This window comes from Aotus nancymaae, unplaced genomic scaffold (genome assembly GCF_030222135.1).
Source record: "Aotus nancymaae isolate 86718 unplaced genomic scaffold, 86718_ANA_hifiasm-v0.15.2.pri h1tg000006l, whole genome shotgun sequence".
Classification (NCBI taxonomy): Eukaryota; Metazoa; Chordata; class Mammalia; order Primates; family Aotidae; genus Aotus; species Aotus nancymaae.
The window spans coordinates 56,910,107-56,938,074 of NW_026988417.1; the positions used below are offsets into that span (position 1 = coordinate 56,910,107).

Here is a 27,968-nt window from a genome sequence, read left to right on the forward strand (position 1 = left end):
CTAATAATGCACCTACCCAGATAAAAGTGGGATTTCTTTGATTTCTTTTCTTTTTTTCTTGTTTTGTTCTTTTTTTTTTTAAAGGATGCTATAGGTCTTTTGGATACATTTGAGATGGTGTTATACTTGCCATTTTTCCATTATGAAAGACTGCTGTGCTAAACGTTGGTGCTTGATACTCAATCACAGCATCTTTCCTTTGAGTCAAAGAAGAGAGCAAATAGCCCTCTATTCAGGGAACCAGGTAGCACTAACCACTCTCCACTCTCAAACACTCAAAGTAATTTAAGCTGTCGCAAACCCAACACTGCTTTGGTACTATCCCCCGGAGAACAAAGCAGTGAAAGCAAAATTTCATGTGGTTTTCTTTCATGACTTGAGCTCCTTCTGAGAAATATATCAATAGTTATGCAGGAATATTTCAAAACTGTTTCATCGACAGTGTTCTAGTGGAGGTCTTCATCAAATAACAACTGTGAAGTCATATCTGGCAGTATGAGGAGTGCTATGATTCAGATTACAGCATGGTGGCTCACTTCTAAGAATTTCCACATCCAGAAAAATCTTTGAAAGGATAAAGTTAAAAAAAAAAAAGAAGAAGAAAAAGAAGAAAACCTGGATATATGTTTTTCAAATATCTACCTTTAAAATTCTTTTTTTTTTTTTACTTTTATTTTAGATTCATGGGGTACATGTGCAGGTTTGACACATAGATGTATTGTGTGATGCTGAGATTTGGGATATGAATGATCCCATCACCCAGGTATTGAGTGAGCATAGTGCCCAATAGTTTTTTCTACCATGACCCTCCTCCTTCCCTCCCTTCCACCTCTGGTAGTGCCAAGCTTCTATTGTGGCCACATTTATATCCAAGAATACTCAGTGTTTAGTTCCTGATTATAAGTGAGAACATGGCAGTGTTTGGAAAATCTGAATATTTATATATGTGAAAATTGGGCTTAGTGTGAAGCCAACTAAATGTGGCAACTTCTATCATAAAACAAAAGTCAGTGCATATGATCTATATGGTTGAGACAATTCTTTGTTGTCAACTCAAAATTTTTCCATGTACGTATTTATACTTTTACCAATTTTGCATATATCCAGAAAAAATAAATGCCATTGATTTCATCTTTTAAAATTTTACAAAAATGATGCCATTTTGTATGCTTGCTTTTTAAAAATGAATATTAGATTTTTGTGTATTATCCATATTTGTGACTGTAAATATAGTATATTGATTTTCTACTACTCTTTAAAATATCCTTGTACAAATTAACCTTTTATCCTTTCATTTATCCATTCTGCTACTGATAGAAGTTAGGTATTTAGTGCTCGTCCAAAAACCTTGAAGGAAAAGAATTGATAGTCATAGACAATTTGTCAACTTTGCTTCAACATATTTATATGCTTATTTGTTGGGCCTCTATAAATTCTAAAGTTTCACAGAAGCTTTTTCTAGGGTAGAGACAAAATACCATAGGGTGGAAATAAGAGTTCTAAATCTTAGAACAAGGATATAAATGAAGTAATTGACAACCAAGGAACATGGCAGACCTGGAGCTTACTGGGCTATTTTAACAGAACCAAAACATGTGTTTCAGGACAGAAATTTTCATGAACTTTTTCTTGTTTCTTAGCTCTATTGCCTGCTATATGCCACTGTTTAGTATAGCAATTCTGAATATTTATTTTCTGTCAATGTATAACAGGCTCTATTCACACAAAACCTTTCAAAGATGAAACTTGCTGATCTCTTTAAGCCATTTAATATGAATATAAATCCAATGAATATCCTCATTCTTTTAGATCTGCCCACAAAATAAATGGCACACATGTGTGGCTATTCATCAGAATTCGCTGGAGATCTTTATGAAAATACATACTTATATGACACAACCTTGGAAATTATCATACAGGATTTACAGAATAAAGGAATTGCATTTTTAATTTTAAAACCCTTAGACGGTTCAAAAATAAGTTGAGATACAACTTCCCCAAGTGTAAAGCTTAAAATTTTAGATAGTATTCCCTAGTGGAGATGATCTGAAAATTAGTCTAAAAAAGTGATAAAATTTAAAAAATAAAATGTTTTACCTTGAAATCTTTGGCCAGAATTCAGTCAATCTGCTTTAACTACTTATATTCTCAAAAAAATGTTTGTAGCTAAGAAAGAAGCAAATACTATTGGCATCTCTGAATATCAAACTGATTTACACCTCACAGAAAAGACAAAATGCTTTATCTGTGGAAAAGAAAACTCAAATCATTAAGTTACTTTATTCATTGTGGGTACAAAGGGTATTTTGAGGATTATTACCATCATGCTTTCTGAATCCAGGCCCTTATAAAACGTTGTAATTGGTTATGTATACACGCAACTTACGGCTTTTTTGTTGTGTTTCCAGCACAGTGATGCGGTCCATGACCTCCTTCTGGATGTGATCACGTGGGTTGGAATTTTGCTGTCCCTTGTTTGTCTCCTGATTTGCATCTTCACATTTTGCTTTTTCCGCGGGCTCCAGAGTGACCGTAACACCATCCACAAGAACCTCTGCATCAGTCTCTTTGTAGCAGAGCTGCTCTTCCTGATTGGGATCAACCGAACCGACCAGCCAGTAAGCAACCTACATTGACACTAGCAAAGAAGTTTTCCACTTCCAGCTTTTCAGTATCACCAATACTAAAAATACTTATGTTTGAAAGTATCATTTCTTCTAGTCATCTAAGATAGATACTAATTTTCTGGTCTTACTCAGTTTTCCATTTTTCATATTCCAGTGTCATAAATAAGCAGTGGATTTTATGAATAAGGTGTTTATTTCATTTTAAAATAGATTTTTTGTTTTTTAGAGCAGTTATTGCTTTGCAGCAAAATTGAGCAGAAGCTACAGACATTTCTCACCTATCTCCTGCTCCTGCTCCTACACATACATAGCCTTCTTCATTATCAACATCCCCCACCAGAGCAGTACACTTGTGACAACTGATGAACCTACATAGACACGTCATTATCACCCAAATTCCGTAGTTTACATTAGGTTTCACACTAGGTATTGTACATTCTCTGGGTTTGAACAAATGTATAATGGCACATAGCTACCCTTAGAGTATAATTTTTTCACTGCCCTGAAAATCTTCTGTGCTGCTTCTGTTTATCCCTCCTTTCCCACTAATCTCTGGTAACCACTAATATTTTTTACTGTCTCCATGGTTTTGGCTTTTCAGAATGTCATATAATTGGAATCATATAGTATGTAGCTTTTTCAGATTGATATCTCTCTCTTTCTGTCTCTCTCTTTCTTCTAGATTTTTTCTTCTTTCTTTTGTTCTTTCCTTCCTTCTTCCTTTCTTTCTTGCTTTCTTTCTCTTGCCTGACTTCCTTCCTTTCCTTTCTTCCTTCCCTCCCTCCCTTCTTCCCTTTCTTTCTTTCTTTTTCTCTTTCTCTCTCTCTTTCTTTCTTTCTGTCTGTCTCACTCTGTCACTCAGGCGGGAGTACAGTGGCATGATCTTGGCTTGCTGCAATCTCCACCTCGCAGGCTCAAGCAATCCTCCCACCACAGCCCCTGGAGTAGCATGCGCCACCATGCTCAGTTAACTTTTTGTATTTTTAATAGAGACAGGGTTTCGCCATGTTGCTCAGTCTGGTCTCAAAATCCTGGCCTTATCCGATTCATCCGTCTCAGCCTCCCAAAGTGCTAGGATTACAGGCATGAGGCATCACACCTGGCCATGGCTTCTCTCAAATGGTCATATATATATTTGAATTTCCTCCATGCTTTTTTGTGACTTGATAGCTTATTTATTTTTAGAGTTAAATAATATTCCATTGTCTGATGTACCACCATTGTCTGATCTACTCACTTGCTGAAGAACATCTTGGCTCCTTCCCAAGATGTCAATTATGCTTTTGTCAATTATGAAGAAAGCTGCTATGAACACTTGTGTGCAGGTTTTTGTATGGACATATGTTTTTAACTCCTTAGGATAAAACCAGGGAGCACAATTTGTGGATCACATGGTAAGAGTGTATTTACTTTTTAAAGAAACTGACAAATTGTCTTCCAAAGTTGCTGTACCATTTTGTGTTCCCATTACCAATAAATAAGATGTACATTTCTTCAGAAATTATTTCATAACTTGTCTTTTTAAGGAACTACATATTGTCATCATTTTTTTCTTTTGTTTTAACCACAGAGCTCAATATTGAGGGAACCTTGGTAAAATTATTTAGAAAATGAAAAAATATCTTTTTTCTAATAAATAGAATTGTGTTTTAAAGATTATAATATCCTTAAAATCAGCCGATATTACATTAAAATCTGCATGTCTAAAATGACTTTTTACAATTGATGTATTTTGGAAAATAGTACAACCTGCAAATCGTTTTTAGTATATGTAAACTCTTCCCAAATTTTGTTTGACACTTTATATTTGCATGAGTTCTGGTCATGTCTTTAAGTGCCAACCCTGTACGTTATTGCAGCCTACATTTAGTCACATCAAGGAAAGGAGGAAGACGAAAAGGGAAAGAAAAGGGAAAAAAATGTACAGCACTAGCCCAGTGTTAGTAAAACCAAGAAGAAAATATAAATAATAGATAATATCTTAATATATTACACAGACTTTATGCCCACTTATAATTTTTGGGAGGCAGTTTCTGTTTGCTTAAGATTTATTCACGATACAAGTTTGTTATCATGAATAAAACTGCAAATGAGCATAAAAGTTTCATTTTGTAGAAGACTTTGAGCATAATAAATAGTTTCTTCACTTAATGCTGTTTTCTGGTATGTGTCCATATGTATGGAGTACTTTACAATAAAAATGCAGTTGGATTCATGTTTGTGATTACACATTCATGATTAATGACTGTGAAGGGTACAATTATGGTGATTATATTTTTAATTGGGTATCATATACTAATGTGACAGCTTTCCCCATAAATGCATACCTATGAATAAGCAATCAAAGTACACATTTCTTTCCCCAAGAAAGTAAAGCCTTATTTAACAAAAATTAATAGTTGAAGTTCTAACTCTAAAAAGCAAGAAATGGAAAATTGTGTTATTTTCCAAGAATATATCATTTTATTCTCTTGTTAGCTTGCAATTCAAATGCTGTGTGATTTCTTTTCATTTAGAAACCTTATTCTTATTTTTGTTTCCTGATGTTACATATGATATAAAAAACTTTGCCAAATATTGCATACCACACAAAACTCATCTCTAACAAGTAATATAAAGAACAATGATTGATATGAAAACATGTGTAGAGTGCAGCTCAGCAAAACTTGTCTTCACTCCACTTGCTAGCAAGGTGTCCTTTTCTGCACTCCACATAGTGTTTAGGACCAGCTTTCTTTCTAGCTCCTCAGATGTAGGACTTCCTGATCTCTCCTTCAAAGTCATGTTTGTAACCTAAAATTTGACCTCCCCTTTTGTCTTATTTCATAGGGATCATACTCATCAATGAATCCATACTACTCTGGTAACTTCTATAAGTTTGTTGACCTCTTCTGGTAGCAGCTATAGATTTCAGTTAGGGCTTCCATTTTTTTTTTTGTTTTTTTTTTTTTTAGATGGAGTCTAGCTCTGTTGCCCAGGCTGGAGTGCTGTGGTATGGTCTCGGCTTTCTGCAACCTCCACTTCCCGGGTTCAAGGGGTTCTCCTGCCTCAGCCTCCTGAGTAGCTGGAATTACAGGCACCTGCCACCACATCCAGCTAATGTTTTGTATTTTTAGTAGAGACGGAGTTTCACCATGTTAGCCAGGCTTGTCTCGACCTCCTGACCTCCTGATCTGCCTTGCCTCGGCCTCCCAAAGTACTGGTATTACAGGCATGAGCCACTGCACTAGAACTAGTCAGGAAGAAGAACTATGAGGAAGAAGAACTGAAATAAATGAGAATTCAGGAATTCTATAAGGAAGAATTCCTATAATAGAATTCAGGAATTCTATTCTTCTTCCTATAAGGAAGAAGAACTGAAAGAAATGAGAATTCAGGAATTGACATGAGAGTAAGGAATTGATAGTTTCTCAGCTGAAAATTGTATAGTTTAGAAAATATACAAAAATAAGAGCTGGCTGCCTTTTTTGACCAAGGTTGTCTAAATCAATATTTAGTATGATAACAAAAATTCAGAGAAAGAAAGCAGTTTGGGAACATTTAATTTTAACCAGATCCGTTTTTAATTATGTTCACCATGAATTTTCCAACACCACCTTAAATCCTTTTGGGAAGAAATAACCAAACAATTACAAATAATTAATAATATCATCATGAAATAAACAATTACTAACAATATCATCATTAACTTACTGCAATTAATTACACTATTTAATTTTCCCCTTAGTTCTAATGTTTCTCTTTCATTGACAGTTGAAGAACTTAGTATGTTAGTATACACATGATTATGGCCAAGAGAAAAAGTTCCTAAAATCTATTTAAAAATCTTTCTGCTAATCTCAGGAATAATTATTCATGGGCTCTTATTAGAATTTTTCCTAAGTATTATAATTTTTTTATTCTAATGATATGCTGTCATCCATAAGCCATTATTAATGTTAAAGGCAGTTTTCAAAGATAGGTTATATTTAAGTATATTAGTTTTAATATCTGTGTTTTAAGAATCTTCTCTGGATTATTATTTTGCAGACGTGTTGTTATGCAGTCTTGGTAAATATTTAATTTGGTTTTATGGCAGTTGACCAGTATTCCATGTGGTAGTGATTTGGTTAAGTCATTTGTTCCTTTTCCTAGATTGCCTGTGCTGTTTTCGCTGCCCTCTTACATTTCTTCTTCTTGGCTGCCTTCACCTGGATGTTTCTGGAGGGAGTGCAGCTCTATATCATGCTGGTGGAGGTTTTTGAGAGTGAACATTCACGTAGAAAATACTTTTATCTGGTCGGCTATGGGATGCCTGCACTCATCGTGGCTGTGTCAGCTGCAGTAGACTACAGGAGTTATGGAACAGATAAAGTGTAAGTTTATTGTTTTCTTTCTTTTTAAATCTAGGTGAAATAAAGTGTTGGATTTTCTTAGAAGCTAAAGTCTTTATATTACCTCACAGCAATAAATGAAGGAACTGGAGCAGCAAATCTGTGTATGTCAGTCCATGGTTATACTTTGGTTATGATGTAAAAAGAAAAAAAATACATTGAGACTTACCATGATGCTGTTTTAAAATGGCACAACTTTTCCACATCTACATCATAACTATGCATAATTACAAAGAGGTCATAATTTTATTTTTCTTCAGAAAATCAAGATGTTTGTCAAAGGAAGAACTAGCTGCATGAATAGCTGTTTGCTAGTCTGCTAGCACAGGACGGTGTAGCCCCTGACACTGGTGTCTTCTCTACTTCCTGACAAGTCAGTTCGAGTCACTGGAAAACCTTTCATGTCATCAAGAGAAAGAGTATAGGAACAGGGACAGCTTGTGTTTTCCCCCTTTTTTCTAGGTAGGCATTGAGGTAGAGTGATGAATTTTGTTTTCAACATAGCTTTAAATTAGTAAGACATATACATGGAGATGCACAGCGTATTAGGATGAAGTTCAGATAAAAATATATTTTTAATCTACATACATATAACAGTTGAGAACCCCAGAGTAAATCAAAGTTTTATTAGAAGAAGATTAGAAAGGAAACCAAGATAGATCTCTGATGAATAATCATATTTAGAACATAGCCCCAGGAGAAAAAATAAGAGGTAAGCAGACACTTAGAAAGGTTACCATGAGATTCAGATTCAAGGGAAGTGAGAAGAAAGTGTCAAGATGGTGTTTCAGAACACCACCAGTGACCAGACACGGTGGTGCATACCTATGAAGCTACTTAGGATGCTGAGGCAGGGGAGTCACCTGAGCCCAGGCTTTCAAGGTTACAGTGAGCTGTGATTATGCCACCTTACTCCAGCCTGGATGACAGAGTGAAACCTCATCTCTAAGAGGCAAAACAAAACAAGAACAAAAAACTACCATCAGTGGTGTTTTATGTCAAAATTAGTTTAAGTTATAAAAAGACAGAAAAACAAAAACATTTGACCTCTGTAACAAGTCTTTTTTTTTAAGAGGCGGGATCTCTATGTTGCCTGGGCTGCTGGAACTTCTGGGCTCAAGTGATCCTCCTGCCTCAGCCTCCCAAATAGTGCAACAGCCATTTGTGCAAAGTACTGGAAGAAGAAGGCAAATTGGAAGGTGTGAAGAGATAAGTCAGTAGTAAGAGTGTTATTTACACCCGGAAGTAAGTTGATTGAAATATAGTGAAAATATTAACTTAAATGATAATCATGAAGGAAGGTTTTAAAGATGAAGTCTTAAGCATATCTAGGGTGAGAAGAATCAAATTAATAGAAGGAGATTTGTGGAGAGAAAATTCCTTATAGAATAGATGGGCCAAATGAAAGGGAAAAGTCCTGGGGGATAGAAAAACACGAGACTAAACACAAGATTAGAAAAATCTTGATTTATTACTAAAAGTGGTTTTAGAATTTGCAAAGTCCATGGCACTAATTTTCCAGGTGAGAAAATCAAATACTAGATAAATTTATTGCATTGCCTGTGGTTAAAGAGCTAATGTGTAGCAGATGTGAGATAAGCCAAGTCCGGTTATTTCAAATAAACTAGGATTTATTATATATTTATTTATTTATTTATTTATTTATTTAGAAATTGTAAAATGACCCCACATTTTTGAGGTGAGTGTGCAGGAAAGGAAAGGAAAGGTAAATTTTGAAGCAGAGGAAATTTTCCATCAAAGATGTTGATTTCTATTGAGTGAATAGGTGAGGTCACTTAAAGAGAACAGATTTGAAAAGCTTTGAAATGAACACTATGGAAAATGTGCTAAGGAGCCAATTAGACATTAATAAAAAGATTTTCAAGCAGCAGTGAAGGCTCAGATGAGGTTAGATAACTTCAATTTGTACAGAAGTTAATAAGCCAAATTTCATGACTTTCCACCGGCAATCAGCGGTCTGAACATGCTGGCAATAAAACAGCTTGCTTCTCAGAAGTGAGGATTCATAAAAAGGGAGCGACAAGGAGAGGAGGCCAGAATTATTGGGAGCATAGTTAAAACAGCATATGTGAAATATGCTATTTTAGGCACCAACAATACAATTAAAAGAAGACATTCCCGTTAAGTCTTTGAGTATAGTGACAGGCTATTTAAAACCATTTGTCTAAATATATTAATAACAATTATTTTTTAATCTTACCTTTGTGAATTGTAATCAAGTCTATGATTTTTCTGTTCATTCCAGTGACATTTTTTGAAATAGACTAGGATTAGTACAAAAACATTATCTGAGATTGGCCCTAAAGATATCTTAGGGGAGGATTTTAGGTTGATATAGGTTCATTTTTTAAAAATAATAACTTTGATATATACATATAATATAAAGCTCACTAGTTTAAAGTATACACTTCAGTTGTTTTTAGGATGTTCATGGTATTATACATTCATCACTAAGGTCTAATTTTAGAATATTTCCATCAACACAAAACGAAACCTCCTAGCAGTCATTTCACCTAGATACGGGACTTCACATTTTGCTCAATGCATTTTCCTACCAAGAAATTGAATAATATAGTTATTTGTGACCTTATACTATTTCAGATATTGTTAAGTAGTTCTATTTTGCTCTCCTGAAGTTCCAAATAGCCTTTTTGTTTTACATTAATTTTTTTCTCCTTAGGTATTTGGAAATTTGTTTGGTTTGTGTTTTAGTCATTTACTTTGAGACAGATGTCATTTTTTGGACGGTAGAAATCTATCTTTTCTTAGAATCAATAATATGTAGTCTCTTGTGACTTTGTTAAAGCTTTGGCCATCATTACTTTAATTTCCTGCACCATAACTGGAAGCTCTCACTTACTGACATTATTACTGTGTGAGACTAGGAGCTAATTCATTTCCCAGGCAGCGATTTAAAACAACCCTTAATAATACTTCAGTATTGCAATTATGACTTTTTCCAACACAAAGAGAAGCAAAACAGATATAGAGAAAGGGGAGGGTAGATGGAAAAGAGAGAGTAAAAGATAGGGAAAATTTCATTATTTCAACTATTTCACAGGCGGGCATAAAACATTTTAGTGTCTTGTTTGTACATTTTAAATAAACTGTCCACAGAGAGCATTCAGAATACAGGTAAAAAATGTTCGACTTCTACTTTTTGGGAATTCATGGAATCCAACATCTATACAGTGCCATTTTGCCCACTGAAGAAGAAGGTATTGAAAAGAGAACCAGTACTGACCCATTGGGGTTTACTTGAGAAGTTAAAGTGAACAGATTACTTCCATCAGGACTTAATCAAGACATTGCAATGAAAAATATAAGCCATTAATTTTTACACAACTCAAAGGATTTCTATATATAGAATTATGTATTTTGTTTCTTATCATTGAGAATGTCTTTGTCCCAGTTTCTCTTGCTGTTGTGTGTTGTTTTTCTTTTATTTAATATGGCGTTTCCTACTCCTTACTCAATATGTGCCTCTTTTATTCACACATCTCTGCTATCTCAGGTTTGTTTGCAATGTTACCTTCCTATGAACCACATAAATTTTTTTTAATATGAAAATATATAATCCACAGTCTAAAATAAAGTGAAATTAGCCAGAAATCAGAGAAATCTTGTCAGCTATTTTCTTTAAATTATTATTAAGCTCAATACAGTAAAATGTATGTCTTGGAAGTCTTTTTTGCTTGTTTTTGGAACTTCATAATTCTTAAGTGTTTATTCTTCAGTCTTGCCTACTTAGAGTACATCTAGAATAAAGCCACTGAATGTCTATTACAATAATTTAAATAATAGACTTGTTTCCCTTTTCTCTGCTCTTAATGTATTTGTTTATTATACTGACAATGAGGTTTTATTTCTGAAACCTTTAATATAATAATAATACCTTACATTTCTAAAATTTGGAGAATTATATTAATGGTAGGAGATAAAATCAGAGATAAAATTGTTTTGTAGGTTAAATAAATGCTATTTTAATAGATACAGAGATAACTATCATATTCCATCTGGCTGATGGATTTTCATATGTTTTCTATGAAATGTTATTAGGGCTATTGAATTTATTATTATGTATAAAACACATACACACAAAGCATAGAATTTGATTTAGAGAAGTTGCTTAGTTTGCCATCAATTTGCAGTGCTTGTAAAGAGCCATTATTTGTTTAACAAAATCTTTTTATCTGTAACGACATTATTTTCAAGAATGTTCTTAGAATAACATTTGGTTAAAATAATCAGACATTTTAAAAATCCATTTAAAAAACCAATAATCTTTTAAAAAAAACTTTTGCTAATATACCACAGGTTTAAATTACACTGTTAATGGGCATTCATTTTCATTTATCTCTTCCTTATATCTTTCTTTGTCTCTTAGACTGTTATTTATATGGGTATTCAGTGATGCCATCAATATGATAGTGTCAGAAGATAATTATAGCAAAGGCTGGCACTGACTTAACAATAATTCAGACAGGACACATTTGGAAATGCAGTGCTAAATACTTTGGTTTTATGACCTGAAACTAATTACTTCATTTAAACTTTAATTATTGCAGTATTACCAAAACATGAAAACTGTTTGAACAGTAAATTTTTATTTAAAGAAAAAAATCACATTGATGTTTTATAGCATTTTTCACTCAATCTCATGTTTGCAAGTGAAAAAGCAGTACCATCATGAGTGGACTGGAAGAAGGAATTAGAAGTGGTACCAGGAGAAGGGAGAGAGGACACTGGGAAGGGGTGAAGCCCAGAGAACTGTCTAGGAGAGAAAATCTGGGCTAAAAAATTGATGAGGAGTTTCTAAATGTGTGGATGAAGTCATGAACATTTATAATCGATCAGAACATTCTTGAGTACTAGAAGAATAGCCAAGACATTAAAAATAATTGAAATCAAATTTTACGATCTGAAAATTGTTGTAAATTATCCATTAAATTTTACATTTGTCTTCCTAGCTCACTATCTTAAGAGCATCTCTAAAAGGAGTAGTCTCTCCTCTGCTAGTTAAAGGACCCCAGATTTCCTTATTTTCACTTTATTATCTAACCAGCATAATCATGTAGGTAGAAAAGTGATTATAGATTTTTTTTTAAATATCAGATTAGAGTATTATTCAAGAAAGAGATTTGTTAAGGAACATTGATCTTGATGGTATCTGAAGTTATATGCATAGATTTACTTATTTTGTTCACAGTTTCTAAGCATTTCAAACTCATAGAAAATCATATTTTCACTTAAGGAGTATTTTTCTAAGCAATTATTATATGATGTTATAAAATGTTCTTATAACATTTAATTGACGTGAAGCATCAACCTTACTGTAATATTATCACCAGATGTGTTTGACTATAGTTTGGCCAGTTATAAAAGACTATATATTATATGTTGCTATTTATATGAAATGTCCAGAATAGGCAAATCTTTAAAGACAGAAAATATAGTGGTTGCCAAAATTGGGGAGAGTATAGATGGGTCATTGCAGGGCAGAGAGGGGTGGACAATGAAGAGTGACTTTTGGTGGGTATAGGGTTTCATTTTGGTGAAATGAAAATATAAAATAAAATTATGGTGATTGGTTCACATTTCTTAAATATACTAAAAACCTTGGAGTTATACTCTGCTAAATGACTTATGATATATAAGTCATATTTCAGTGATGAAGCTGTTTAATAATACTAAAATCTTCACTAACATCAAGATGACTTTATATTTAGAAAGATCTGATATTTTGACTTGAGACCTGTTTTAGTAATTGGTGTATTATATACAGCATATAAATTTCTCACCTACTTATTAAGAATTTATGATTATCAATTAGTTGTTTTATAATTTATATCTTTATTCTCTAGAGAAACATCTAATAGCCACAGAAAGTTTGGAGTCAGGTAAACTAGAATAAAATTTAGTCTCAACTACTTATTATCTATGTGGCTGTGGGTAATTTACCTGAATATCACATTCCTAATCTATAAAGTGGGAGTTATTATAAGTACCTAGCAAGACTATTCTGATGTTTGAAACTGTGTGTGTATGTGTATGTGTGTGTGTGTATACACATTTATGAATCAGAGTATGTATATACATAAAGTGTATGTATGTATGTAAGAAGTATGTATATATATAAAGTGTCTAGCATAGATAAGTATTTATTAAATTAGAACTTTTATTATTACTGGTACTATTATTTGGCTGATACAAATGAAGAAATATAAACATGATCAGCAACATTATTTGTAATTATAAAATAGATTGTATTAAAAAGCATCCATTTACTGGAGTAGTGATTACAAGTCTTTTTTTTTTTTACTTTCAGGTTCAGGGGTACATGTGAAGGTTTGTCGTATAGGTAAACTTGTGTCACAGGGGCTTCTTGTACACAGTTCTTATGATATCATCTTCTACTAAGATGAGACCATGGCAATTGCTCAACATTTAGTAGTATTAATAAATTATAATAGATAGTTATAATTCTTATCTTTATAGTCCATGATAGAATATAGGATGCATTTTGCTCAAAAAAATAATGAAACTCTTTTTAAAAATGTAACATGTTCAGGAAATAAAGACAACACACTCTACTTTTGATATATTAGAGGTAGTGTTTAATTCTAACATCCACCGCTGTAGCAGAACCTCAAATGCTAGTCTTGACCACCACTGACTGCTTTCCATTCCTCTCCACCAAGCTTTTTTAAATAATTCATGAACTTGCTTACAAAGTATTTCAACATTAGATGTATGAATGTGCTGTGATGAAAATGGCATTAAAGAATCCCTAACAATCATATTATGCAATAAGCTGAGACCTAGATTTATTATACTTGGAGTGTATACCTATTTCCTTTTTCCCATCTTGCCCTTATTTTTTGCTCAGTTTCTCTTTTTTCTTATTCTCTCAATCTTGCTATATGTGTGTGTATGTGTGTGTGTATATATATATACATTTGCCTATATATGTGTGTGTGTGTGTATATATGTATATATGTGTGTGTATGTGTATATATATAGGCAAATGTACACATGTATATATATACATACACATGTATATGTATATATATACACATACACATATATAGGCAAATGTATACATGTACACACACACATAAATATGTGTATATAAGTGTATATATATGCATTTGCCTATATATAACACATATATATATGCATTTACCTATATATATATATATATATATACCTATATATGTATATATATACACATACACATATATAGGCAAATGTATACATGTACACACACACATAAATATGTGTATTTAAGTATATATATATGCATTTGCCTATATATAACACATATATATGCATTTACCTATATATATATACCCCTATATATGTATATATACACACATACACATATATAGGCAAATGTATACATGTACACACACACATAAATATGTATATATGTGTATATATATGCATTTGCCTATATATATATACACACACACATATACACATATATACACAACACATATATATATAGGCAAATGTTACAGAGAACAGGATATTGCATATTTTAAAAATTCTTATAAACAATTTGATATGATTAAGCCTTGTAAATTTCATGATCTAATAGTAGCCAAAGATTGTTTACTGGTTACATTTAATATTCATCAAGAATAATTTAGTCTCTGATTTAAATATCCTGTAGAAAGTGAAACAAACATATTGCTAATTTATGTTACTCTAAAAAACTTTGGTTAATATTTTAAAATAGAACAATTCACAAGGAGAATGACAATTTATTCTTCTGGGTTAACACCAGTTCTTCAGAGTTCGGAGATCAATAAATTTGTATAATTAAGTAAGACTTCATCATATATTAGCAATATATGTTACTTTTACTATTTGAAAACAATTATGCTACAAAATGAATTTCAATAACATATTTGTATTAGATAAATGAAAAAGAGGTCAAGTTTTGTGGAAATGACAAATGTTTTTTTGAATTACAGAATATATCTAATATCAAAGGTTTTTACTATTGCCTCAAATAAACATGAGTGAAAAAAACGTGTGGTCAGAATGCACTTGCTTTCTCAAGTCTGTTCTGTCTTTTGTTACAGCACTTTTATAAACATAATGTATAGATTATATATATATGATTCAATTTCATTTATAAAAACGAAATGGTATTTCTTAAAAATTAAATGTGAATGGCCAATCCAAATTACTAATTTCACAAATTAAATATTGCTTGGTAGATAAAGACGATTTTCAGATAAATTGTATTCTTCAATAGTGGGTCTCTCTTACCATTCACAAGCTGGACTTCAGTGTGTTTAGCATGATAAATTGTTCTTCTAGCTTTGTCTCATCTCAACCAGTGTTTTTACATTGTATCTAAATGTCATTGAATGGCCAGACTTCTAAAAGAAAACTCAGAGGTAGGATATACGTGCCCAGGCATATATATATAGACCCACGTAATATTCTTATCCACCTTAAAGCCTCAGTGAAATTTTTTAACATAGGCACAGGGAACTGGGACAGGAATCATGCAAATTTTTAAGGTAGTTAATTGGAAGAGGAGGAAACGCAGAAGGCTTTGAGAAAGCCAGCATGTGGCCAGAAACAACAGCAGGTGTGGCCATATGGCAATCAAATTAGAAAAGGGATTCTTGCCACACAGCTTTCCAGAAGAGAGTAAAGCCCCAGCGGCCCTCATGGAGGGATGATTTACTAAGTACACTTTATGTATTTTATATTGCCTCTTTCACTGTTCAATTCCAAAGGAAATGTAAATCCATTCTACCAAATAGATATAAAATTTTTTCTTAATGAATAAAAATAATCATTTTGAGTTGCCCTTTTACATTTAGAAACGATTATTATTGCCAAAAGCACATTTCCAAATAAAGCATTAGCTAAGCTGAGACCATTTTCAAAAAAGCAAAGTTTGCAAGGCTATAATTTAATGATACTATTTTATTTTAACAAAGCGTTTGGTGAGATTATTTAAAATTTTAAAATTCCCTTAGTCCAAGACAACTGTTAATAATATAATTAAAAGTATTTATTTAAGATTCCTTAACTTGTAAAATAATCTTCTATAGAAGATTGTGGAGCATATTTTCCTATTAAAAATTTTTCTGAAAATGTGTTTTAGTTCTCAGATTAGCTTTCAAAAACTTATTTGACCTGCAAAATAACAAGAGCTGCATTATTAACAGTCCTTCTTAAAATGTATTATTACTATTATATCATGTTGCTGTAATTTCAGCAGCATTCATGAGCTACAATTGTGTGTGTGTGTGTGTGTGTGTGTGTGTGTGTGTGTATCTGTCTGATCTGTATCTGTCTGATCTAGACTGGGAAAATGTCCATGTTTTGGTTTTGTTCTTCATTGTTTTTTTGTTTTTGCTTTTGTTTTTGTTTTGAGACAAAGTCTCATTCCATTGCCCGATCTGGAGTGCGATGGCAGGATCTCAGCTCACTGCAACCTCCGCCCCTCGGGTTCCAGCGATTCTCCTGCCTCAACCTCCCAAGTATGTAGGATTGCAGGCACACACCACCATGCCCAGCTGATTTTTATATTTTTAGTAGAGACGGGGTTTCACCAAGTTGGACATGGAGACTGGTCTTGAACTCCTGACCTCAAGTGATCTGCCTGCCTCGGCCTCCCAAAGTGCTGGGATTACAGGCATGAGCCATGGGCCCAGGCTCCTTCATTGTTTTTACCCTGAGGGAAAATATAATCTTTGTTTGGAACCCAGAAAGGCCCATGAAAATCTTCCTTTCCCAAGAGTTTCTTTTCTGTCTCTCTCTCTCTCTCTCTTTCTCTCTCTCTCTCTCTCTCTCTCGCTGTCTCTCATACACACATATACACACTCTCTCTTTTATTAGGCTGGTAACAAGATAGCCTATGGTCAGAATGAAGACTATGTTCATATTTCAACCTTGAATTCTCTGATTTGTTTCTGCTTATATTTGGCACCACACTTCTATTTCCTATGATCAAGTTTTTTGAACACCACCACAACAAAAGGGTAACTAATTATCCAAACAAACCAATAGTTTTTAACTAAGCATTGATTGCTTCACTAATAGCATTTTTTCAAACAGGATTATTGTGTTTACTTTGAATATAGAAATTACCTTGTCTACATAAAAAATAGGAACTTGCAGTTAGTTTCTTTTTAGAGTGCCTATTGTACTTCTATTGAAATTAGTTTACATGTGGTTAACTTAATAGAAGAAGGCCAGACTTCATTTTTGGTTTTTGTTTTGTTTTTGTTTGAGACGGAGTCTCACTCTGTTGCTCAGGCTGGAGTACAGTGCCCGGTTCATGATTCACCACAGCCTGGGCCTCCTGGGCTAAAACCATCCTTCCACTTCAGCCTCCTGAGTAGCTGGGACCACAGGCATGCAACACCATCTCCAGCTAAATTTTTTTTTTTTTTTTTTTTTTTTTTTGTAGAGATGAGGTCTGACTATATTATCCAGGCTGGTCTCAAACTCCTGGACTCAAGTGATCCTCTTGCCTTGGACTCCCAAAGTGCTGGGATAACAGGGGTGAGCCGGTGTGCTCACCCTCTTCATTGTTTTAAAACAGGCTTTTTGTTGCAATTTGTTTTGGTTCAAGGCTTTTTTTTTTTTTTTTTTTTGCTTAAAATCTAGCTCTTAAAATAAGTTTAAAGTTATAGCAAAGTAAAGGAAGCCAAAAACCATAATTAACATCATTGCCTCCACCACTCAGATGCTAAAACTGTTAGTATTTTAGTGTATTTGCTGTCAGTAATTACTAACCTAAAACATATGGCTAAAGCCCATTGGGTCCACTTCTAGGTGCTCTCTACTCTTATGTGGGAGGAAACCACTAACATGAGTTTCGTGGGTTTTTTTTCTTTCCATTAAATAACATATTTATATGTTTTATATATATGTATATATATATACATATGTTTTGATGGAGAGATATATATTTTTTATATCTCCATCAAAAATACATTGTGTGTAGTTTTTAATATCTGTAGTGTGTATGTTTAACATATATATATGCTATTATATATACATTTGATATAGTTATGGTTTAGATTCTTTACCTTACTTTTTTACCCATCTTTTTTTTTTTTTTTTGAGACAGAGTCTCACTCTGTCACCCAGGCTGGAATGCTGGTGTCTCACACTGCATTCCAGCCTGGGTGTGATTTCAGCTCACTGCAGCCTCAACTACCCGGGTTTAGGTGATCCTTCCACCTCAGCCTTCTGCGAGGTGGGACTACAGGGACACACCACCATGCCCAGCTAATTTTTGCAGAGACAGAGTTTCACCATGTTGCCTAGTCTGGTCTCAAACTCCTGGGCTCTAGTGAACTGCCTGCCATGGCCTCCCAAAATGCTGGAATTACAGATGTGAGACACCACGCCCAGCACCCAACTTTGTTTTTTTATTTATCCTATTGACATATGTAGATCTACTTCCTTTTTTTTAACTATTTTGTAACATTTCATCTAAGGAATAGAAAATATTGTATTTATTCATTCCTTTTTTGATAGGCATTTCTAATTTCCCTTCTTAATAGTTTTTCTGATATTCCATTATTACTTAGTAAGTAACTTTTATTATCACGGAAATATTTGAGTACTTAGGATTTGCACATTTTTATTATATAGCAAACCAGTCTTGAATATTTACCACTGGAGATCTTTTCTTCTTGATTATGCCTCATATCTGGCAAAATGGCAAATAATTCAATATATTATTTTTAACATCAAATGTAATTTGTTCAAAATTTACATTAATCTTTCTCATAACTAGTCACTTCCATTTTTGTCTTCTTGTCATCCTGAAGAATGGAAGTGGAATTTCCCAGAGGTTTTAAGAATTGGGGAGTATTAAATGTAGCTGAAATTAAGTGATTAATAATTTACTTTTGGGTCATGAATCAGCTTCATGGGATGCTAAGGATCATTTGCAACCCCAGAAGTATGAGCAGTAACAATGCACTTTTTAAGACTCCAGAAATCTCAAAGGTTGGCTGCCCAACCTAATTAAACTTCAATCTTCTGATACCAAATTTATTTCTTCTTTGTACTGCATTTCCTCAGATCTTCTTGACAGGAAAATGTCACTTTGCCCGACAGCTGATAGACAGGTTATGTAGCACCATAATTGGAGAGAAAAGGATAGCTTAAAGCTACTCGATGTAATGACTATGTGTATGGCTTTTTCTTTCTTTCTTTCTCTTTTTTTTAAAGTTTCTATGACAGACACAAAAGGCCTTAGCAAATAGGCCCAGTGCCACTTTTTCCTGCTTCCTCCAGGGGTAATTATCTTACTCAATCAATAGTGCTGTCAGAAATTGGGCACATAATTCAGCATTTAAATGAACAAGCAATGTAATATTTCCTGTCTCCCAGTGGAATGCTTTGCAGCTCACATTCTTCTCTGTCACTCGCTCACTCCTGATGTATGTCCCATACCCAGTCCTTGAATGCCTTCTCTCCCTTGTGTTTCATTGCAGATGTTGGCTCCGACTTGACACCTACTTCATTTGGAGTTTTATAGGACCAGCAACCTTGATAATTATGGTAAGAATTCCTAATTAACTCTGTGTTTCCCAGGTCAAGAAATAAAACTTTCACTATCCCAGTACTGACTATCTTTAATTTACAGAGGTTAATTTGGGGAAAGCATGTACTTATTTGACCCTACATAATTCAAGCAATTAAACACTCATTATCGTCTACTTTTATGTTGTAAAATAGTTAATCAAAACTGTTGGAATAAGAAAATATGCATTTGCAAAAGCTTATGCAATATAATAGCTACTCAAGGGTCCAATCCAACATAATCCATTTGGTTCTATAGATATTTGAACAGTGATGAGTCTAAGTTTGACAGTAGTGTATTTCCATTATTTTTCTTTTGAATAATTTGAATTGGGAACTGACAGAAATTAGAGAGATGGGAAAACACCCAACTATTCCTATCAGCTTTGTTTTGTATATGAATCTTGAAAACTTTAAAATTTAAAAGCAAAACTTTAAAATTTTACTTGAGAATGGCACAATCACATTAGACATATTTTGGAATCATATTTTCTTTTCTGTTTTTAGATCCATAATATTTTGGTTTCAAAAATGAATTAACTTAATTTAGATTAAACTATTAGTATAATGGTTTATATAGTCATTTTAAAAATAAAAGTTGCTCTCCATCTTGTGAATAAAATATTAGCCTATTGACTTTGGATAAATATAGGTTTACAGTTTCTTATCTGAAATCTTTGGTATAAGATGCATTTTGGAATCGGAAATTTTTCAGACTTTGAAAAGATAATATGGTACATATACTGCATAATATACAATATCCCTAGTGAGGAATAGGCAGTTACCCAAAATCAAAACATATCAACCAATACTCACAGTGACTAGGGAGCACTCTGTAATTGAAGACAATATTTCACCAGAAAAAAAAAGGAAAAAGGAAAGGTAAGAGCAAGTAATAGAAAGACCATGGGCAGCCTTATGTCAATTCAAATTAGGTTTTCCCACCATTTAGATTTCGTTCATGTTAGGGGCCACTGAATGGATTTTTTTTTAAATAACTCTCACTTTGTAGACTTTTTGGATTTGGGGATGATTGATATAGTATTGTGAACATGTATTTTTGAATGAATTTCAGGACTTTTATTGCCAAGTTATGGAATGTATAAATTAATCAAGTGGTAAAGGGCAATTCACTACGTGGTTTGTTAAATACAGTTTAGTTTTGTGTGATATATAAAGTTTACATGAGAACTTTATTTCTGTTTTGTTTTAAATTTTATACTTTCTCTGTTTCCAGTGATATGACAATACCATTGGGGATTTCTTTTACTTTAGTCCTAGTTTATTATAGCATCAGAATTTAGCCAACATTTTATAATCTTTTTGAGCCAGCTACACAAAAATATATTGATTTTAGTATTTGTATTTTTGTAATATGGTATTTGAAAATATGTCACTAAACAATAAATTCAGACAAACATTCAGAGTGTAGAAATAGTAACACATCTTTAAAAAGTATTGTTTTTGTTTTGACATACACTAGGCTTTGAATTGTTTCAAAATTTCCACAGCATCATTCCAGCTGATGCTGATTTTGTATTTGTGTGATTTGGCATAGCAGTGCTTTGTAACTCAGTGGTATCCCAATTCCCAAAACTGGCTTCTTGCCTTTACTAAAACGCTAGGCAGTCATCTCTGATCCAATTCCTTTAAAAGTGTAGTGAGACCTAATTTCCCAGAACATCTCATCTGTTACAGAGAATAGATTTTGTTTTTGTTTATTTTCTACTCCAGTTATGCTACATAACACTACCTTTTGCATTCCAGCTTAATGTAATCTTCCTTGGGATTGCTTTATATAAAATGTTTCATCATACTGCTATACTGAAACCTGAATCAGGCTGTCTTGATAATATCAAGTAAGTGATTTTTATTTTTGTTTTCTGTAGGTTGCCTTATATTTATACTCCAAACTATCCTTTCTTTTATGTCAAAATCTTATGACAAAATGATAAAGAATATGCGTGTATTATCTTTCCTGAATAAGATTATTGATTGACCATCAAAGTGACTTGATCTGCCAGAAAATACGTATAATAAAGTTCTGATTTCAAAGATACTTTTTCTCCTAAATTCTTGTTTAGAACATGTTAATTTTAAATATATATATTCATTTTGTCCCAAAAACAAACACAATGTTTCTATTTAGGACAGATTATTATTTTTATTTTATTTTATTTTTTTGAGTAACTCTTGTTACCCAGGCTGGAGTGCAATGGTGCAAACTTGGTTCACTGCAACCTCCACCTCCCGGTTCTAGTGATTCTCCTGCCTCAGCCTCCCAAGTAGCTGGGACCACATGCACCTGCCACCACGCTTGGCTTATTTTTTGTATTTTTAGTAGAGACAAGGTTTCACCATGTTGGCCAAGCTGGTCTCGAACCCCCGACCTCAGGTATCTGCCTGCCTTGGCCTCCCAAATGGCTGGGATTATAGGCCTGAGCCACCATGCCCAGCCAGATTATTCTTTCTCAGAGCAATTACCACATGACTTCCTCACACTCCATCTCCTCATCCAGAGCAATGTGATGAGAGCCAGATGATTGTACCCACAAGTACCAAAAGGGGGATTTTACATCACAGAAGAGGAACCGCAGATTTATGAATCTGAGCATTTATATAGGAGCTGTTACACAGCTGCCCTCTCCTTCTGAGAGATAAAGAAACCTTCCTAATGTAAACAGATATTTTGTCATATAAAAATATGGCTCTAAATTTTACCTCCCTTTGAAGTATTAATACTTAACCTTCTGGGAGCTAAAGCTAAATCTCTCCAGAAGTCTTTATCTATTTAATCATCTTACAACTTTGAAAGTTTGTTTTTTCACCCAAGTTCCACTTTTGTATGCTCAGAAAGTCCTGCCATGCAACCATATGAAAATATTCACATTTTTCTTCAACAGTAGCAGGACTTTATATAGGCAAAAACAAAGTAGCTAATTTACATTTCCTGAAAAGAAAAATAGTTGCATTCCTTGATATAACAAAAAAAAAAAATTATCTTGTTTCTTTGGAGTGTATGATATTTTAGAAAGATAGTAATATTTAGATGCATATTAGTTATTAAGATACAATATATTAAATTTCAATTTTATGTAATTTACCTATGCTAGTCTTATATTTGTTAAGTGCTTTTATTTAAATGAATGTATTTTCAGAAGTTTCATGAGGTAACCCGTGACTTTTCTGTGCTACTGACATTCTCCTTGAACTACTTCAGATAGCAATTATGTCACCCATTTTCCAACTTTCTACATTCAGTGCCTGACGGTTCTTGGCCCATAGTAGGCCCTCAATGAATGTTTACAGAATAAAGTAACATTTTAAAGACTTTAGTGTCTAGGTGTATTGACATTAAGTAGTTAATTTTGTTGAAGGAATTATTTTTCTACATTAAATAAAAAGGATAACCAAGGAATTAGAAAAACTAAAATATAGTGGTACAAAATAGAAATTATCTACAATGAGTGATAGCCTTTTGTAATTCTCAATATTACTTAATTGAGATAACAGTCATTGTATTGTTGAATTATGTATCATTAAATGGTACTTCTAAAATACAGTATTGATTTCTTAGATTATTTGTTCCTGATGAAATTGAATTTGGATAAATTAAATAGGCACAGAAAATATATTTATCATATTGTAATTATACTCACTTTAGTATAAATTACATCTTTGCACCCATTTTGTAGTATAAAATAAAACACAAGTAACACTTTATTTATATCATGTATTTAAATACTATCAGAAATAAGGGAGTAAGACTTTTAACATTTATGTAACACCGGGTTAAAAAATAGCAGAAAGGATTATTCTTTGTCCTATATTTCAAGTATACTTTTTAGGTTTTTTTTTTTTCTTTTTACTTTTTTGTCTAATTTAGCGAAGGTAAAGACTTTTGCTTACCTTTAACTTTATGATTTGTATTTAGTACTGTCACATATTTTTAAATATCAATTTGTTTGTACCATGTTCATATGTTTTTAGGTAATTGGGTTGAATCTTTATATTACCATTTATAAAACTAAACACAAAAAATCAATAATTATATTTAGTGGCATTGGTAGCATCAAGTTTTATATTACAAAGCAAATAAAGTCTTAAATGAAATATCTTGATTTCAATTATGTCTAAACTACTTTCTAGGTTATATTCTTTGGAAAGTATTTAATCTTCCTGAGTCTTCCTCTCTTTAAAAATGGTGTAATAATTAAATATACCTGACCATTAAATGGGCAGAAGAATATAAAACTTTGACGATGCTCTTTAAAATTTTTGTTAAAGAGGGAGAGAAATTGGGTAGTTGTTAGAAGGGATATAGAGGATTTTTAAAAATTTGTTTGTTTTTATTTTGATTTATCTATTTTTTTTTCAAGAGATAGAGTCTTGCTCTGTTGCCCAGTATGAAGTGCAGTGGTGCCATCAAAGCCCACTGTAGCCTAGACCTCCTGGGCTCAAGTGATCCTCTCACCTCAGCATCCCTAGCAGCTGGGACCACAGGCATGCACTGTCATGCCTGGCTAATGTATTTTTATTTTTTTATAGAGATGGGTTTTCACTGTGTTACCCAGGCTAGTCTCAAACTCCTGGCCTCAAGCTAGTCTTCTGCCTCAGCCTCCCAAAGTGCTGGGATTACAGGCATGCACCCGGCCAAGGATGGTTTTAAGATGAAAGAATAATCGGTATAGATATGTTGGTGGAAAAGAGCCAGTGACAGAGAAATTAAGAATATAGGAAAGGAGAATTAATGTTGCAGTGGTGATCTGAGGTTGTATAGAGAATGTTATCCAGAACAACGGTAGAGCAATTCCACTACACTGGATTTCAGGAAGGACATTTTTCCAGTAAGCTAAAAGAAGCCATGTAGGAGGATCCTTTTCCACTGAGACTGGATGGAATAAATAAGAATAGGTGTGATGCGAATATGTTGGTGGAACTGGGATGGCATTGACTTGAGGGATTTCTGCCTAGTCTCCTCAGTGCTGTGGGAAAGATAGTCTTTGGCAGGATAACGGCACATGTTGAAGAAAAACAATAGGAAAGATGTCTCCAGAAAATATTTCTTAATACTTTCCAGAATCCGAAGAAAATTTTATTTGATTCAAAATGCAGTATATTAACAATTTAAGAAGTGGTTGTAAAGAAATCAGCAGGGCATAATTGATAAGGAAAAATGAGTTTAAAAAGTAATGATTTTGAACATTAAGTAAAACTGAAAATCTGGCATTGTTTTTAAACAAGAATAAGGCTCTGTATAATATATATTCAAAATGGTACAGGAAATGTGAGTGTTTTAAAGATATAAGAAAAATTTATCTGGAAAGTCTTTTTTTTTTAAGTATATGGGGGAAAGCATAAAAGTTAATGTTTATTTTTCAAAAATTTTTGTAAAATGGTGAACAAGACAGGCCCCCTTGTTCAATTTATTAAGAATAAAAGATCTTTATTCTTAATAAGCCTCAGGTAAGGCTCTTTGGAAGTCAGTGTCTTTCTAAAACAAGTCGTTCATTCAATTACCAAATATTTGTTGCTTTGATTATACACATTCTTTCACACACTTATATCTCCTTTATCTAAAATGTGTTTGCTTCTCCCTGAATTCACCGCCACCATTTTCTTTAAGCCACTACCATCTTCAGAATCAGTGCGGTAGGCCACCTAATTTCTCTGCCCACATCGATTCTTGCCCCTGCCTTCACCAGCTGGAGAGATCTCTTGAAAGGCTTAAATCCAATCATGCAACACTCTTGGGTAAAACTCTTCAGAAGAGCCCATTACTCTTAAACTAAAGGTCAGACTTCCTGCTAAGGCCCATTAAACCTCCCTTATCTAGTTGCCCTTTTCTGTCTTCAGCCTCATTTTATGCATTTTTGGCCCTACGGCCATTCTAGATATGGTTTATTTTGCCTCAGATCTTATCTCTGCTGTTTCTCTGCTGACTTTCTCTTCCCTAACACTAGGACTGGCTGACTCTTATGTATACTAATTAATTAAATTGTCATTTTATTATCTTAAAAATTGACTTTTTAAAAAAATTCTAAATTTACTGCAAGTCATCATAGTAAACTGCTTTTGATGTTAACACAGAACGTTTAATTGGCTGGCTCATTATTATGTTAATGAATTCTCTGGAAAAAATAATAAAATATAGAGTGAAGTAATATAGGTAATATGATTACAGGGGAAATGAGGTATGCCCAATTCTTGGATTTAACTAAAAAAGTAATAAGTAATTGAAATTAAATAATACATTTCAGTTTGCTACTTGCTTACCTGTCCTTTGTTTCTTTTTTATCCAAATAGGTAATTATAGTCAGCAGAAAGAATTCCAATCATTTGATTCTTCTCATTGAGTTTCTGACAGGTCAAAATTGGTGCTTACAATAATTATAGCAAAACTCTAACCTAATTAAAAAATACTATATGTAAATATGAGTAAAACTGTTACCGAATTGTTACCAGCATGAAATTAACTTATAGTATGGCTGAAGTACTATGAAACATGAAACTTTAATTTGTGAGGAGCCTTTAGAACTCTCTTGACATTTACCTTCAAAATAAAAATGGATGGTTTCTGTAATCACCTACTTCTATTATTGAAAAACATTAACAAATGTATTTCAAAATAATTTGTTCAATAACATCTCAAGTTATTTTGAAGAAAAAAAATGAAATAATAGCCATTTTAAGACCTAGGAAAGAACATTGCTGCCTATGTGAAAGGAACTTGGAATCTACCAGGCTTTCCTTTTCTGTATCTGTCCCTTTGCCCTTTCTTATCAACAGATTTCTACATAAAGGCTTGTGATTTCGCTGGATCATGTTTTCTGATTTCTGGTCTCTCTCCTTAGGTTTTGTATGAGTGTTAGGTTGGCAAAAACTCTGTCAGATGGTTTAAGCAAGTATTTGTTTAAAGATATACCTTTTCTTTTCCTTCCTTCTTCCCTAGTCTCTAATTGTCAAGGAAGACATAATGGTCATGGGGGGTAATAACTTGAGGGTCAAACCCAGTTGGGTTTGAATTTCTGTTCAGTCCTGTGATGTTTACATGACCTTGGCAAGTTGCATCAGAGGTCTGGGTCTTAGTTTCTCCTCTGAATTGGGAATAATTGTACCTATTTCATAGTGCTTTATGATAATTATATGTAATTACATATGTAAAGAATTCAGCATATAATTTGTTGCCCATACAGGATGGTTTGAATATTTTTAACCACTCTGTATGGAAATACCCTGCTGTCTTTAGTTTGTTGTATTTTCAGTGGTGAAGCTTTGCTCAGCCTCTATCAAAATCCCATTAGAATTTTTGACTGGCTTTGTTTGCCATATGGTATCATGAAGAATTATGCATGATATGATCTTTTCTATTTTTTTTTAAACACAACTTATCCTATTATGAAAGAATTGGCTAAAGGGGTGGAATGTTCATTTGATTAATAAATAGCTTGTTCTGTTCTTAGTTCTGGAGGAAAAAAAAAAGTATCCTCAGTGAGCTTGGACACGTGCCATATGTTAAGAAATCTAAGAAGGCTCCTGAATAGCTTCAGGGATGAATAGCAAAATGCCTTACCAGTACCTGTAATAACTTATTATATTTCTTAAGAAGGTAACTTTTACTTTGAGGAACATGTGTCTAAATGTTAGTAAAAACAATTAAGTCATAAATTCAGCTTGATTAGTATTATATTAGTACTTTGTGGAGTTACAGGTGGTTGAGGTCTAAAAATAGTAAAGGCAGAAAACCAAATGGACATATTCCTGAAAAATACAGCAATATCACAAGAATATTTTAATGCTCTCATTTTTAAATTTCATATTAATATAATGCATATACTTATAAAAATTCATCTTAATATGTTAATATGTAAAGCCTGTATATATATAGCCTACTTTCTAAAATTATCTCATCTCTATATTATAGCCAAAGCAATAACTTAACAGTTTAAGCCTTTATGAGAACAGTAAATCCAGTTCTGAGTTGTATAGTAAAAATTCCATCAATTGCAGAGTTTTCTGGATGAGTTTTAAGGAAAATATTTTTAGAACTTTCTTATTCTCAAAATACTAACTACTGACAAAAATATTGATATACTGATTTTGATTTTTCAGAAAGAGGCTCAAATAGTCTATGAAAACTTAAAAATATTAGCTTATATTTCTATACAACTGATTTTATTCATAGTTTATCTTTCACCATCAAAACTATTCAATTAAAATGAAGATTTTACAGATTTCTAATTATTTTAAATATTTAGAGATAGTATGTTTTAAAAGTGTTACCACTTTTGTAAAAAGATTATTAGGTCAACATGCTATACTGAAGATGTGTTTTCCCAAATTTTAAAAATCAAATATACTTCTC

The 27,968-nt window shown here is 33.0% G+C and overlaps 1 protein-coding gene across 18 annotated transcripts in view; it reads left to right on the top strand.

Annotated features, from left to right (window-relative positions):
- ADGRL3 (adhesion G protein-coupled receptor L3) overlaps nucleotides 1–27,968 on the top strand; it is an 837,546-nt gene that overhangs the window by 741,932 nt on the left and 67,646 nt on the right. For all 18 annotated transcript variants that reach the window (XM_064367447.1, XM_012453251.3, XM_064367451.1 and 15 more), the window contains 4 exons: nucleotides 2,409–2,618; nucleotides 6,762–6,982; nucleotides 19,516–19,582; nucleotides 21,371–21,462. In XM_064367447.1, coding sequence (XP_064223517.1) covers nucleotides 2,409–2,618; nucleotides 6,762–6,982; nucleotides 19,516–19,582; nucleotides 21,371–21,462 — 590 coding nt within the window. The remainder of the gene's footprint in view (nucleotides 1–2,408; nucleotides 2,619–6,761; nucleotides 6,983–19,515; nucleotides 19,583–21,370; nucleotides 21,463–27,968) is intronic.